Here is a 15,745-nt window from a genome sequence, read left to right as displayed (position 1 = left end):
GCGACTATTCATCACGAAAATGAACAATGACATTATGATTTTTTCTTAATCGGAGCATCTTTATTTTTCAATGAGACCTTCTTCGTAACTCTTTAGATGAAAAGAAAAAAAAAATTATGTGTGATAGTTCGATATATTGGGGTCATAGTCTTTTTATAACATATTAATCTAATAAGATTTTCATTATCATCTAATAGAGCAACACTGACATATGCTCACTTAAGTTTATATCATCTTATTTAGTAGTTTAACGAACTCACTAAATTTGACCACATAAAATAAACTCAATAATAATAAATAATTAATATAATTATTTTATAATGTTAGACCACATTAATTATTAAATTTCAATAATTTCACATTTGGGCTACATATTGTAAAAATTATATCACAATTCCTTAAGCGTACATCCATACGATATTTATCATTAGACTCTCACTTTAACAACTTGGTTCATCTGGTGTATTAATAATGAAATCACTTGGCTTTCTTCACTACGTCAAATGTGACCAGACCCCTAATGACCACCACATCATTAACACTCAATGACATGGGTCAACATGGATAAACAGCTTGAAAATTACATGTAATGTAATCTCAATCATACCTATTTCCAATTGGTCCAACTTAAGTCTTTAGTGAGATCAATTTTGAGTCCTTGAGTATAATTTAAATATTGCACTTAAATAAACAAGTTTCATAATAAACTTATAAATCACAATCTTTATTCATGCAAAAAAAATCAAATGCATGAAATATGAATCCAACATAGAACATAAAGACTTTCGCTAAATCAAGGCAACAACTAAAATAACATCATGCAAGCAACATATATGCTCACACTTTAAGTATCAACCATTAATTAGTGGGTCAATTAACATATTGTCTTTTCCTATATGTTCTACAAATATCTTTATTTTCTTAAGTATATATCATCTTTTATAATAATTTAATAAGCTCACTTAATTTGATCACATAAAATAAACTCATTAATGATAAATAACTAATATAATTATCTTATAATATTAGACTACGCTAATTATTGAAATAGAAACTAAACAAAATATTTTATCAAACATAGCTTTTCAGCTACTAAAAATAGTTAATAGCTAACTGAAATACCTTTTTAAACATAACCATAATATTTTATAAAAAAGTCCTATAATTATGATTTTTAATTATGATTTTAATTATTGTGTTTAAATTTGACTATTATAAAAAAATTAAATTAAAAATTGCATATATCATACAAATGTTTTTGTTCCTCTAAAATTTTGAAAGTTCAAATTTATTCCTTTTAAAAAAAATGTTGATTTTTTGCCTCACTAATTTTAAAATATTTATTTTTCATTCTCTAAATTTAAAATGCATCAATTTTTTAATATTTAAAAGTGTTTTAGATAGTGATTTGTAGAGAAACAAAAGGGATTTAAAAAAAATAAAATTTACAAACAAAAAACGGACAACTTTTTTAAAAAAGAAACACTGAATTCAATTTTTTAAATAAGCTAAATACATATTTTATTCTTTAAAATTTTAAAATACTAAATTGACCATCAAGTTTTTAAAAGAACAAAAAATATAGTAGGACACATAACTCTACATGATTAAATTGAGAGTTTTCTCAAACCAATATTATCATGGCAACAATAGAAATTCGTTAGGAAAATAAGAGATTATTCTTTATTTATAAGATTTAAGTTTTTTCTTCATGTAAAAAACATTTATTTCTCATGTTAGTGTTACTAAGATGTTTTTTTCTCTCTCCCTCCCTATCTGTCAACTTCTTTTAATACTGGCTCTTTTTAATCTTACTGTAACTGGGACCACTGCAGCAAATAAACGGGTCTGGTAAAGATATGCTGTTAGATAAACAATCGCTTTTTCAACTCTCCGATCTTTCTGTTTTTGAAAAATTCTCCTAGTCCTAGCTTCATCTTTGTTTTTTTCTCCACTTTTTTCACATTCCAATGTTTATTTCTCATCTATATTTTTTTCCGTAATAGGTAAGTCTTGATTGAATAAGCAGAGGAAGTAAGAAAAAAAAATAAACAAAAGAGAAAATAAAGAAAAAAGTTCTAAAAAATGTGTTATCTGATTTGAGAGAAACATTGAGAAAAAATAATACAATCATGCTAAATAATAGTTAGACCCTAATAGTATAACAAAAAATAAAAAAGAGAATATGAATATCGTTTTATTACTTCCTGGAATCGTTTTACCACCCACTCCCAACCTGATTTTTTAGGCAGGGGAGATGAAAACCTTAATTTGTTGCAAGTTATTGTGTTATTTTTCATTATATCAAGCCATTGTTTTTGATATAGATGATATGCATCCTCCACCACCAGAGGCAATCAATAATATTATTTAAGTCGGATAATAATTTTATTTTTTTGAATATTTAACATAATTATATATTTAAAACTTAAATTCAAATCTTTTAATTAAAGTAGGATAATTTTGCACCAATTGAACTAGATACTCAATGGTTTATTATATCAAGTGAATACGTTTTTTTGTCCATAGAATTTCTATTTTTTTTTCACTTTTTCTGTCCCATGTTCAAACAATTCAACGGGTATCGAGGGTTGAATAAGCCAATATGAAATTATTTTAGTATAATTAATGATCTTAAATTTGAATTTTTGATATGTTTTTGCACAAGGATGAACCTAAGATTAAAGTAAACATCTTGAAATTATAAAAGTTAATTACTAGTTTCACATGCCATAAATTGTTTCATTAATTTAAAATAATTTTACATTTCTATTAAATATAACCTTTTACGAAAAAAAACTACTCCTTTCCTATCAAAAGAAACGTTGATTTACACAGACTAAAAAAATTAATAAATAAATAAATAAATGATATTTTTACAAAAATAATTTTAATATTAATATTACATTAAAAAACTAAAATGATACTTATTAAAAATATCAGTAAAAATAAATAATTAATATTACCTTAAAAAGTTAATATTACACTTATTTTGAGATTTTTTAAAAAATATGATACTTATTTTAAACGAAAAGAATATTAATTATGTTCTAAAATTCTACTAAATACAAATAAATTATGTTACTCTCAATATCATCTTTCACATCAACAATAGCTAACAAACATATGCTTTGAAGTTGGTAGGAGGAGGAGAAGAACAATATTTAAATGAGAAAACCCAGAGCTTTATCAATTTTTTTTTTTTTTGTGAAAATCCATATTACTCCATAAAACAATGCTGGAGACAGTTTGATCCCATTAACCATTTAGTCTCTTAAGATTGCAAAAATAGAATATTTTAATCCTTGTATATAATGAATGAAAGGATTATAATGTCCTGCACTTATAATTTTGATGAAATGTTTAGTAACTTGATAAACAAGCCTTTATTTATTTATTTTCTATGCGAGTGTAACGTGGTGGCTTAAACTGGACACGATGATGAGGAAGATGCGACTGACTAATAATGGTTGGATAACACATGACAGCATAGACATAGGACAATGTCAGAGGTGCATGCCTTAAGTTGGGTACATTTGTGATGTGAGGTTAGGGTGGATCTCCACCACCAGGGATAAATCAAGATAAGATTTTTTTAATTATCTTTTTTTGTTAGCTTTTAAATGCTCTAATTCTTGTGTCTAAATTGTTTTTACATAGGAAAATTACCATGGGATACTTTTTTTCCGAGCTGAATGGATGGAAAAAAATAGTACTACAATGCTAGTAACTAGTAAGTTTGAAAAAATTGATAAATTAATGATATAAATGATATGATGAGAAATAAAAAAATAAGAAGATAAAAGTAAAATAAAAGAAAAATCAAATATATGCCAATAATGATCTTTTTACATTAAAAAAAGTTGAGTCCATTTAATAAGTTTGAAAATCTTCAATCTAACCCCAAGTCGATATTACATTAATAAAAGTTTGTCATATATTTATTTATTTTCCTTTTACTCACTAAGTAAAAGCCTAGTGATAAAAACTGAAATAATCTACACAAAATATTAAATTTTAATTTTGACAAAATATTATTTGTTCTCTATATCAAGTTCAATTAAGATTGTCAAGTCTATGAATTTATGTGAACACCTAACCACACCTTGATTTCAAGTACATGTAATGGTGGATTTTACGTTTGAATGTGATATTATGTGTCCTAATTGTGTTAAGAGCTCTTAATATTCATGTACATATTATTTTTATTTATAATAATTGAACATAATATAAAAGATTTATAACATTTAAATATTATATTCAATCATTTGAGTAGTTCTATTCATATTCATATTATACGAATAATTAGTTTGGATTTATATTATTACAACATTTTTATTTAAAAAAATGTATAGCTGAGACTGAACTATAGTTTATTTATTTATTTATGACAAACGTGAATGGTAGTTTTCTTTCCCGTTGATTAAGTTTAGTCCACACTTGATACAAAAAAAAAGTTTAGTCCCAACATGGGTAAATATTAGTTGATAACCAATAGACATTGTTAAACACTCACATGGTGGAAGTCAAAATTGTATAAATCAGTTGTGTCAGATGCACAGAGCACATGTCTTCTGGCTTCCTATAATTACATATGAAAAATACTCAATGCCTACCTTATTTTAGGTGAATTGTGGTGAAAATAAAAGATAAATAGAAAAAAATAGAAACAGACAAAATAATAAATATTACAAAAAATATAAATAAGATGAAAATTAAACCTTTACATATTTTTAATAATGTTTCAAGGAAAAATGGTTTTTCGGCAGACATTCAATGTAATTCTTCTTAAACCATTGCATTAGAAGCATTAAAAGTTCATAAAATCACGTGAAAGAAAAACTCACGTAGTTTAATTATTCTATCAAAATGAAAATTTTGTGTGTTATATATTTTCTTTTCTGGTGAAATGATTTTTGTTGTGGCACAAGTGGATATCATTTTACGAAAACCTTACAATCTGGATGCTTTTCTAAATACTCATGATGGTGGATGTCACCATTTCACGTATCACTTTGGATGTATTGGGAGAAGGCAAATGCATCCTAAGTTTCCTAGATTCATATATTTATCGTCAAAGTATTTGTTTTACTAACATTTGATTCAACGTCAACGTACAATTTTTAATTATGGTTTAAAAAACATGGAAATTAAAGTTGATGAAGGTGAATGAAAGAAACATCTTGATTGACCGATTCTATTGGAAGAAAATTTTGAATGTTGAGTAAATAAAATTTCAAATACGTCTTCCAAACGGTCAAGACTGGATACATTGGATTTTGATAATATAAAATGTCAATTTTAAAAAATATAAATAGTTTTTACATTAACTTTTTTTTATAACCCACCACAATTCGGACTTTTAATTTTTTAGTAAAATTTTGAAATATTTGTATAACTTTTAAAGGTTAAAATTGATTATAATATTAATTTTTTATTGGAGACTTAAACGAGTTTATAACATTCATATATTATATTTAATCAATAGAGTTAGATTTTCTTGATTTTATTGGATTGATATTAACTTTATAATTTTATTGTAGTGAACTGTAACATTAATATTTTTAATTTTCTAGAGTAACATTAAATTAAAAATTATAATAAATATAATTTTAAAATTAATTACCAAAAAAACCAATTTTTAATTATAGTAAAAATAGTGTAAAATTATAATTATATATTTTTAATTAAATTATTAAGCATTGAAGCCATTAATAATTAAAATAGTCAATGCAATCTATATGTGTAATTTCTAAGAATTAGAATAAACTTATTATATTTTTAAAAACTGACGTATCTATAATTAACTTTTTAAAAACTTATTATATTAACTTTAGTTGATTATGTTAGAACAAACTTTTCTATTTACACTTGTATTTACACTTTTTTTTCCAAAAAATTATATATAATATCATTTTTTTTATCTACACATCCTCAAAAACAACTCCAATATATAATAAAATTTTTCATTTAAATATTTAATATCGATTCAAATTCAATACCTCTTATTAAAGTAAAATAATCTCATATTAAATGATTTGATTCACGTATCTATTTAATGATATATAACATCATTTTTTATTCTTAACAATAATTTTTTTAATGTTTGAACACATTTCACACATCTCTTTTATGACACCTTTTATAAGAAATTATTTTACAAATTTTAATAAATAAATTACTATTTTGCAACTTTTATAAACTAAAAGACTAAATTACAACCTAATAAATATATGCGTAATTTAGCTCTTAATGAAACATTAAATGTTTTATTAAAAAATAATAGTATTAAATGAAACATTAGATAACAGAGTTTATTTAATAATAAAAAAGAAAGTGTGTTTAAATAGTGGCCAATGAGTTTGAGAGAATAAGTTGCAGTAGGCTAAGCTGAATCTATAGACTAGAGTAGAGTAGTGTAAAGGGAAATGAGTGATTAACTTCTCAAACTGAGAGAGAGAGAGAGAAAGAGAGAGAGCACTGAAGTGAAGAGTGCATTGTGATATGAGGAAGCAACAACGTTGGCAAGTTGGTATCGTGGATTGAGGTGGTCTTTTGGGGGAAACCATCAACGACAACGACAGCATCAAAAGGAAGAGAAAGACCCAGAAACGGGAACGGCTTTCAGAAACTCACAAGCTTTTCAAAAAGAGCTTCAAAGTGAAGGAAAAAAGTGCCCTTTGATTCTTGGTCACCACAACGCCAAGACAAACAACAAACAAAGCAAAACACACACACACACACAAGCAAACTAGAGGAGCCACCGCAACATGTTTTCTGTAACCGAATGCTATAATTCAAGGGAGTTGGTGGTGGTGGTTGTTACAGAATAGAAAGAGAAAAAAAAAGCATTTTTGTAGTTTGGAATTATCATTGCTACTACTTCGTCTACTACACACATTTAACTGTCATGTCTGGTTGGTGAAAGGAGCTTTCTGTTGTGTTGGCTTTGTCTTTCTGTTGTGTGGTTTTGTTTGCTGTTGAATGGCACATCTGGGGTGTTGTAATCTTGGGGGCCCTGGGAGTAGTGGAACTTCTCTACCGGAAAAAGGTCAATCAAATGGGTTTGTTGTGGTTGGAATTTCATGTTGGATTATTATTACCTTGTTTGGTCACTGAGAACGTTGAGGCATAAAAGGGAAATGCTTGTGTTTATTTAGCAATTGCTCATGTTTTTGTTTTTTTTAATGATGAAATTTTGAGGGGTGTGTGAATGACCCTTTTCCCTTGTGAAGATTGGGGAAAGTGGGGTTGAGTAAAGTTGTTAACTTTCTCAGAGACCATGCAGGGGCATTGAGCTTGTTTTCTTGTTTGTTCTCTTCTCACTTGGTTCTGTTTTGTTTTTGTTTTGTGGCAGGTTTGAAGGATGATGATCTCTATAGAGAGCTATGGAAGCTGTGTGCAGGGCCATTGGTGGATGTTCCTCGTACTGGAGACAGAGTTTTCTACTTCCCTCAGGGTCACATGGAACAAGTATGCATATGGTTCTTCTTTTCTTTGTTTTTGTTTTTTTTTTTTGTTGCTGTTTTTGGGGTTGTGGTTGTTTTTCTTTCCTTGTTGTACTTGCATACGAAAACTTTAAGGCCTTCTGGGTTGTTTTTCTTTTTTTTTTTCTTTTGCTTTTGTACAGTTGCAAGCATCTACGGATCAGGAATTGAACCAGGAAATTCCCCATTTCAATCTCCCGGCCAAGATTTTTTGCCGTGTTGTGAACATTCAGTTGTTGGTACTGTTGTTTTTGTTCCTCTTTGCTGTTGTTTTTTCCTTGTTCCTTTTCTTTTTGGCTGAAGTGACGGTTCACATGTAGTTATGATGGAATCTTGGTTAATTTTTTTGTAGGCGGAACAAGACACTGATGAGGTTTATGCTTGCATCGCTTTGCTTCCAGAATCAGATGTGAGAATATATGTGTCTCCTATCCTTTTATGGTTTAGTCTTGTCCATCTGTTTTGTTATTGAGTCACATTTTCTGAATAGAGTTTCCCCTCATTATTGGTCTGCTTCTGTCTCATTCTGCTTTATTATCAGAAGAAAAAAAAACTTCGTGCCAAAGAAATAGATTTTAGGTTGAGAAATTAACTGGGGTTAACACTTGTAAGCATAACAGTTTTTTGAAATAATCTGTTTTTTTATGTGTGTGTGGTTTATACAGCAAACTGAGCCTACAAATCCTGATCCAAATATTTCTGAGCCCCCAAAACAGAAGTTTCACTCATTTTGCAAGATATTAACTGCCTCTGATACTAGCACACATGGAGGATTTTCAGTTTTGCGGAAGCATGCTACTGAGTGCCTGCCTGCATTGGTATTTAGCCCTTTTGAGCTTCCTTTAACTGAGACTGAATGGGTGAATGTAGAGGTCTGAATAATAATAAAAAGAAATCAAATTTTCCTGAATTTTAAATGTTATGTATTTATATATTGTAGGACATGACTCAAGCAACCCCTACTCAGGAGTTGGCAGCAAAGGATCTTCATGGATTTGAGTGGAAGTTTAAGCATATATATAGGGGTAAACTGGTTTTGATATTAGTAAACTTTAGTTGCATGTTCAAATTTTGAATGAATGAAAATTGTGATTTGCATCAAATGAGGAATGCTAGAGACATAGTACTCATATCTTATTTTTTACTGCAAATTTTGCTTATCCCTTTCACTAATGTGATAAGGTCAACCAAGGAGGCACTTACTTACAACTGGCTGGAGTACATTTGTTGCATCTAAAAGATTGGTTGCTGGAGATGCTTTTGTGTTTTTAAGGTATTGAAAATCAAATTTTGATGCTTTGTATAATTTCCTGTTTTTATTTAGGACCTCCTACAAAGGTTGCATTTGATTGATGCAGGGGAGAGCATGGGCAATTGAGAGTTGGAGTTAGACGTTTAGCGCGGCAGCAGAGTCCTATGCCTTCATCTGTGATATCAAGCCAGAGCATGCATCTTGGAGTGCTTGCCACTGCTTCCCATGCTGTCATGACTCGTACCATGTTTTTGGTTTATTACAAGCCAAGGTTTGTAAAAAAAAAATTAATTTGATGTAATGTAGATGTCATGTCAATAGCTTATAGTCCAACAATTTGTGTAACTTTGCCCTTAAACATGTCTTTTGATCCATTCAGGACTAGCCAGTTTATTGTTGGTTTGAACAAATATCTAGAGGCAGTCAACAATAAGTTTTCACTCGGCATGCGATTCAAGATGAGATTCGAGGGAGATGACTCACCTGAGAGAAGGTATTCATGTAAACAATTACTATTATGGTCAAAATGTCACCTTCCCTGCAAGTTGTATTTAATTACCGTGCAATTATTTGGTCAGGTTTTCAGGTACTATTGTTGGGGTTGGAGACGTGTCTGCAGGATGGTCAAATTCACAGTGGCGCTCATTGAAGGTTGAACTTTATTCTGAACAACCCATCTAAAAACCCTTTTACTCTTGAATGAATTCTATGCATCCGTTTTAGCTTATTTATGATTTTTTTTTATTGCTATTTAGGTTCAATGGGATGAACCAGCAACAATTCCAAGGCCAGATAGGGTTTCTTGCTGGGAGATAGAGCCTTTTGTAGCTTCTACTGCTTTGAATGTCACACAACCAGCAGTGAAGGGTAAAAGGTCTAGGCCTGCTGATGTATCGTCTTCTGGTAGGAAGCTTGTCCTAAGTTTAACTTTAATGAGTTCTTTAATTTATTACCTAAGATATTATTTTGATATTTTCAATTCAGCTGCTTCAGGTTTCTGGTATCATGGTTCTTCCAATGAGCTTAGTCAATTAGGTGCTGCCACTGCTGAAGTCCAAAGCAAGGAAAATCAGGTTGTTCCATGTTCTCTGAGGCAGAAAGACATTATTAATAGCAATCCAATTGATGCTAATAACTCTAGCATCAGCTCTAGAGTCCGGATGGAAGGAGTATGGCCTTCTTCACCACATTTGAATGTCACTCCAAACCTTTTTTCTGATCCCAATAACAACAGTGTTTTGGCACGATCACCGATCTCTGGTTATCTTAATGTTCCATCTAGATCAAGTGATGGTCCCACATGTGAGCATGTGGAAGACGGGAAAAAGATTGAGAATTCCCTTGATTGCTGGTTATTTGGAGTTAATTTGACTAACAATTGTAGCAATGTTATAATTACTACTCCTTCAGAGAGGGAACTGAGAGGTCCAATAAGCTCAAGTGTTGCTCCTAGTGGTCCCAAAGAATCTATTCCTGCAGCTGCATGTGAAACTGAGAGGGTTCAGACTCCCAACTATTCACTGTCCAACAAGGGGCAGAAGCAAATTATTTCTGAGGCATCACCAAATGAGTGGCAGAACAAGCAGGCCACTGTACCATCCATGAGGACGCGGACTAAGGTACACATTGTCAGCCTTGTATGAAGGGAAATAATCTGAGATTCCTTTCATATTTTAGGAGCAAAGTCAAATAATGTAAAAGGCTAGGAAATTGGTCATTTTTTAAGAATTATGGTTAATGGTATTTTTGTAGGTAGGTAGGAGTCAAGATTGTCACATTCTCTAACCAATTTTTTTCCTTCAAATTTCACTTTCAATTTTTAATGAAGTTATAGTGGTTTCTTAGTTGAGGGATATGCTAACTTTAATATTCTTGAGAAGGTGCAAATGCAAGGTGTTGCTGTTGGTCGTGCGTTTGACTTGACCACATTGAGTGGCTATGATGATCTCATAGAAGAACTCGAGAAATTGTTTGAGATCAGAGGAGAGTTGCATTCACAAGACAAATGGGCTGTTACTTTCACGGATGATGAAAATGACATGATGCTCGTGGGTGATGATCCATGGCCGTGAGTAACATGATTTTTGTTGCCAACTCCACTTTCAATTTCTTGTTTCATTGAACCACAAATTAAGTTTAATTTGCAGGCACTATCAATATAAAAATATTTTACACTGTCAAGTGGTAAAAAATAATTGCAGATATGGATTTTAAGGTAGTTATTGTAAAAAATAATAAATTTATCATACATGTTAATTTATGATCATGGGAGAATGTAATTTTTTTTAATGGTCATAGGGGAAACTATTTTCTCCTATTTATTTATTTTCTCGTGCCACCTAACATGCAGGGAGTTCTGCAACATGGTGAAGAGGATTTTCATTTGTTCACGGGAGGACTTGAAGAAGATGAAATGCTGCAAGCTACCTGCTTCTTCATCAGAGGTTGAAGAGGTTCTATTGAGTCCAGATTCACAGAATAGGGATGAGACTCAACAGTCTCACATGCCTTAGACAACTTAGTTTTTTTTTTTTTTTTCCTTTTTTTTTGGGGTCTGGGAAGGGAAATATATCTGATGGCATAGGTTGCTCCATTTTAATGAACTTTCACAGCAACTGCAGATTAGTGGGCTAGTTTAAGTGGACTTATTATATAATATGAAAGCAATAGGTAGTGCAGTTGGATTTTAGGTACTTATATTTGTGAATATCTTCTTTTTTTTTAATCCTAGAGTGCCATCAGCATGTAAACAAGTATGATTTTCCCTCTCTAATGGATTGTCTGTCTGTGATGTGTCGGTTTGTTCCACATATATTTTGTTATCATGTTTTGCTAAATTTGCTAGTTTTGGGGTTGAGTGCTAATAAATTAAAGGAAAACAATTTGGTATTTGGTCTTGGCAAATGGTGGTCTTTCACGCTGACAATGACTACCATAAAAAATGGTAGTTAATCTGACGAGAATTAAGTGATCTTTTGACTATGCGTTACAAAATTTAAAGTCATAACATGGTGAAAATTAAGGTGTCATGAATAATGTAACAGTAACAAGTTGGCTATAATGTGTAAGGAATTAAATTAAATTTCCTTTATGTTAATATTTTTATAAAAATGTGGTTTATAACTTATCAAATCATAATGAAGTTGTTGAATTGGGCAGTAGTTTTCTATAAACTGTACTTTAATTCTGTGGTTTAAGGTAATGGGAAGGGATGTGGAATATGAATATAAACAGTGAAACATTATTCATGGGCGTTCAGGCAGAGGGTCCTTTTGTGAGACAGATGTTGACATGACAAGACAGGAGCAGACAATTTTATGTGTTTTTGAGATACGAAACTTTAAAACAATGATTGACCTTAGTATCAAAATGCACCTTGGATGGCTCCAAATATATTTTGGTGTGGTTTTTAATAGTATAATTAAATAATTAAAATCAAAACTGTATGATGTGCATGCTTGCTACTGGATGCGGGGTTTCGTGGTTGTTTTGCATTGTTAATGTTCAGATTTTGGATCTCTCTGTACTGCAGTATTGCTTATGATATGGCCACATGGTTATTTTGATAGATTCAGTTGGTGGAATAAAAAATAAAATAAATAAATAGAATTAACAAAGCATTTAAGTTGAGTAATGCTATTTGTGCATGACTTTGTACACATCACTTTGCATTTGATAACCATTTAATTATAACTAGTTGCATTAGAATTTTGTTACAAATTTACTTTGATTTTGTTACAAAATATATTTGAGAGAAATGGGATAACAAATTAATGGTCAACGAACATTTTCCATTTAAATTTAGGACATTCCTATAAAAGCTTGGACTTTTTCTCTATTCTCACTTTGTTTGGGTTGTGTTTGATTTATTCTTTTATCCTCTCTCTTTTTTGTTATCATAGGTACGGAATATCTATTCATTTTTATACTCTCTTAAAAAAATTGAAAAAATTATATTTAGAATTAAACAAAAAAGTAAAGGAAAGAAAAAAAGCTTATATAGAAGTTAATTAGAAAAAAAAAATTACTTCTAAAAAAAAGAAACTCAAAATATTAACTCTACCACATGCATCTCAACTTCAATCCTTGTGGTATGTTTTTGAAATATGTCATTGCCATTTTAATTCTTCTGAATTTTGCATCCCATATTTTTTTTAGTTTTGTATGTTAGATATTCAGGTGAGAGCAAGTAATTTTGCAAATGGATGATATATAGGATACATTGCAATGGTGGAATGCTGAGTCTTAGTTCCACATTGCTTGCTGGAATGAGAGGGTTTGATGTTTGTTTTGCCTTGTAATAAGTTGCCCAAAAAGTGGAGGCAAAGGTCGCTTCCAACAAGATTCTTTGTCTTACCGATAAATAAACAATAAAGAAAATTTTCAAAACAAGCAAAGAAAGCAGACACTGAAAGCAAGCTCACCGTTGAGTAGTAAAAGGAACTGATTAAGTGCAATAATTAGAAAGTAACTATCTCTAGACGTATTTCCCTTTATTGTCTTGTAATCCAAATTTGTTTTTAATTAGAGGCTTTAGGAGGCCCACTCCCACTACACCACTCATTCTCTTGCACATTTTGTATTGGATTGGCCTATTGTCACGATGGTTATTATATTTTCTTCATAGTGTCCACTACGTACTTGTGTGATCAAAGTTAATGGCTTCAATATCTTTCATGAACAATTTATTTGTAATTTGTTTTTCTTGTTTTCCCAAATGGTCTTAAGATTTTATATGCATGCATCTATACGGAAATAAAATAAAATCCTGTCCAAAAGTGATTCATATGTACGATTCAGAAGTAGAGATCTAATAATTGACTGCCATCTTTTCTCATTTCATCGTACCATCATTACATTATTGAATCTCATTCTTTGCTGTTGCTTTGCACATGCATAAGAAATGTTTGATTTATTTGGTATTTTTTTACCAAGCTTGACATTTATGTAAATATGAAAAAAGTTTATTTTAATTAATATTATGCACGTGACAAAATAAGCAAAGAAATTAGGTAGAGAAAGCAATAAAGCGAAAGTAAACCCATGGAGTTAGGTGTAGAATAAGTGACTAATTTATAACAAGATGATAAATAAGATTTGAATAGGTTACTAGAAATATTCATATTTAAAGTATGATTGTGTCTCAATCTTTGAAAAAAAGTTATCTGAAAAAAAATCACTATATTTATTTAAACATTGTATGAGATATCTAATAAGTAGAATTGTATTATTAAAAAATAAAATGAATTAAGTTGAGACTTTATGATGTAACGAGTGAGACATTACATGGTTTGAAGATCATGTATTGTTTTTTTTCTTTTATTTCTTTTTTCTTGTTACCTTCACCAAATTTTGGATAAAAAAATGTAACTTAATGTTTAATAATTAAAGTATTAGCAAAACGTTTCTCACCAATCACCACAAAATTACCACAAATTGATCATGGTTCATGGGTGTATTTTGTAAGACTGGATCATTTTCAGATTTAATAATTATTCTTACAGATCAACACAAAACTTTTTAATATATTTTGATCTCACTTGGATGCATCTCCAATTTTTTTTCAAGAGATCACCACCCATAATTGCTACAAGTCAAACACCATTAATGGTAGAACTCTTAATTGATAAGCTACAAAAAAATAAATGTATTTTGTTGGTACAAGTCATATTAATTTTCTTAAGTCATCATCAATTATACATAGTTTCATCCCTCTCATTCTGATATTATTTGATTCATTCGTGTGTCCTTCTTGTAGGAAGCATGCCATGAGCTTTTCCTTATTTGTGTCTCTTTTTTTTTTTTGCACCGATGATCACTCCTTAACCTCATCAATGTTTGGGATGTTAAATGTCTACTAGCTTTTGCTTGGTTTATCCTTGAGCCACATCGAACTGTGAGAGAGACCCTACTTTGATACCCCTCCATTCTCGTTTTGCCTCAACACTTTCTAATGGTACAAATAAGTAAGAATTGATTCTTAGTTTGAGAACCCAGAGAAGAAACATATGTACATTTGTTGGAGTTAGTCTTATAAATTGGTCTCAACACATACATAGTAATCAAAGTTAGGTATGAGTTTGAACTTGTAGACAATCTTTTAACCTACAAATCAAGTGAGTTAGGACAAGGTAATATGTTGGTCTATTCTTTTGTTTTTTAGCTGCTAATATGTTGGTCTATTCTTTGATGGGATTTGCTAAGTGCACCTAGCATAATTTCTTATGCACCCAACATTTTAAGTGAAGAAGAAAAATTGCCTTTCATTTAAAATTTTAAAAACCTCTCCTCTCCCTCTCCTTCTTGTACATTTTCATTGTTGTTGCACATCCCTCTTCTTTCTTCTTTGCTTCTTCTTCTCGTCGCGCCGTCGTTCCTGCCCTTCCGCCAATCACCGCCATTGTCACCGTCATCGTCTTCGCCTTCGCCGTAAGTCCCACTTTTCCAGTCTATGGGATTGTGCAACCATTACAATGATTGAGAATATGTATAATGCATACGGATTGACAATCTGTATAAGCAGATTGACAATTTGTATAAGCCATACGGATTGAGAATTCATATAAGGCAATCTGTATGCATTATATGGATTCTCAATTCGTAAAATTGAGTTTATTTTTAATTTATTAATTAATAAAATAATAATATAATAACTTATTATTATTTAAAAATAAATTAATAATTTGTTGTTATAATATTTATTTAATAAATAAATATTTTTGTATATTTTTAATATGTATTTAATTAATTAATTATATTTGTTTCTTGAAGTTGGTTTTTAATAATTAATTAATTCAATAAATAATTAATTTACAAATTTTATTTAATCAATTTAATTATATTTGATATTTGAAATAGTTATTTATAAAATATTTAAATATCATTAATTCCACATCTTTATAAATATATATTGTAGGAATTAGTTTAACAAGAAAATCTAACGTTGAAAATGACAATTTTTTTTATTGATATAGTCATAAATATTATTACACTAATAATAATAAAT

At 30.0% G+C, this 15,745-nt stretch overlaps 1 protein-coding gene across 3 annotated transcripts; it reads left to right on the top strand.

Annotated features, from left to right (window-relative positions):
• Positions 1-6,379: 6,379 nt before the first annotated feature.
• Positions 6,380-11,551, top strand: LOC114390710 (auxin response factor 9-like). Of its 3 annotated transcripts, none has more exons than XM_028351559.1 (14): positions 6,380-7,051; positions 7,358-7,473; positions 7,631-7,726; positions 7,840-7,896; positions 8,153-8,305; positions 8,428-8,512; positions 8,670-8,760; positions 8,846-9,010; positions 9,119-9,232; positions 9,318-9,390; positions 9,495-9,642; positions 9,733-10,358; positions 10,620-10,807; positions 11,090-11,551. In XM_028351559.1, the coding sequence occupies exons 1-14, from the start codon at positions 6,985-6,987 to the stop codon at positions 11,250-11,252; spliced, it is 2,142 nt and encodes a 713-aa protein (XP_028207360.1). In that variant the 5' UTR covers positions 6,380-6,984; the 3' UTR covers positions 11,253-11,551. The 3 variants fall into 3 exon arrangements, with proteins under 3 accessions (XP_028207360.1, XP_028207359.1, XP_028207358.1); XM_028351558.1 differs by having other exon boundaries at positions 9,724-10,358; XM_028351557.1 differs by having other exon boundaries at positions 9,495-10,358.
• Positions 11,552-15,745: the final 4,194 nt, after the last annotated feature.

This window comes from Glycine soja, chromosome 16 (genome assembly GCF_004193775.1).
Source record: "Glycine soja cultivar W05 chromosome 16, ASM419377v2, whole genome shotgun sequence".
NCBI lineage: Eukaryota > Viridiplantae > Streptophyta > Magnoliopsida > Fabales > Fabaceae > Glycine > Glycine soja.
Note: the sequence above shows the minus strand (reverse complement) of the source record. Positions and strands in the feature narration are given on the sequence as shown.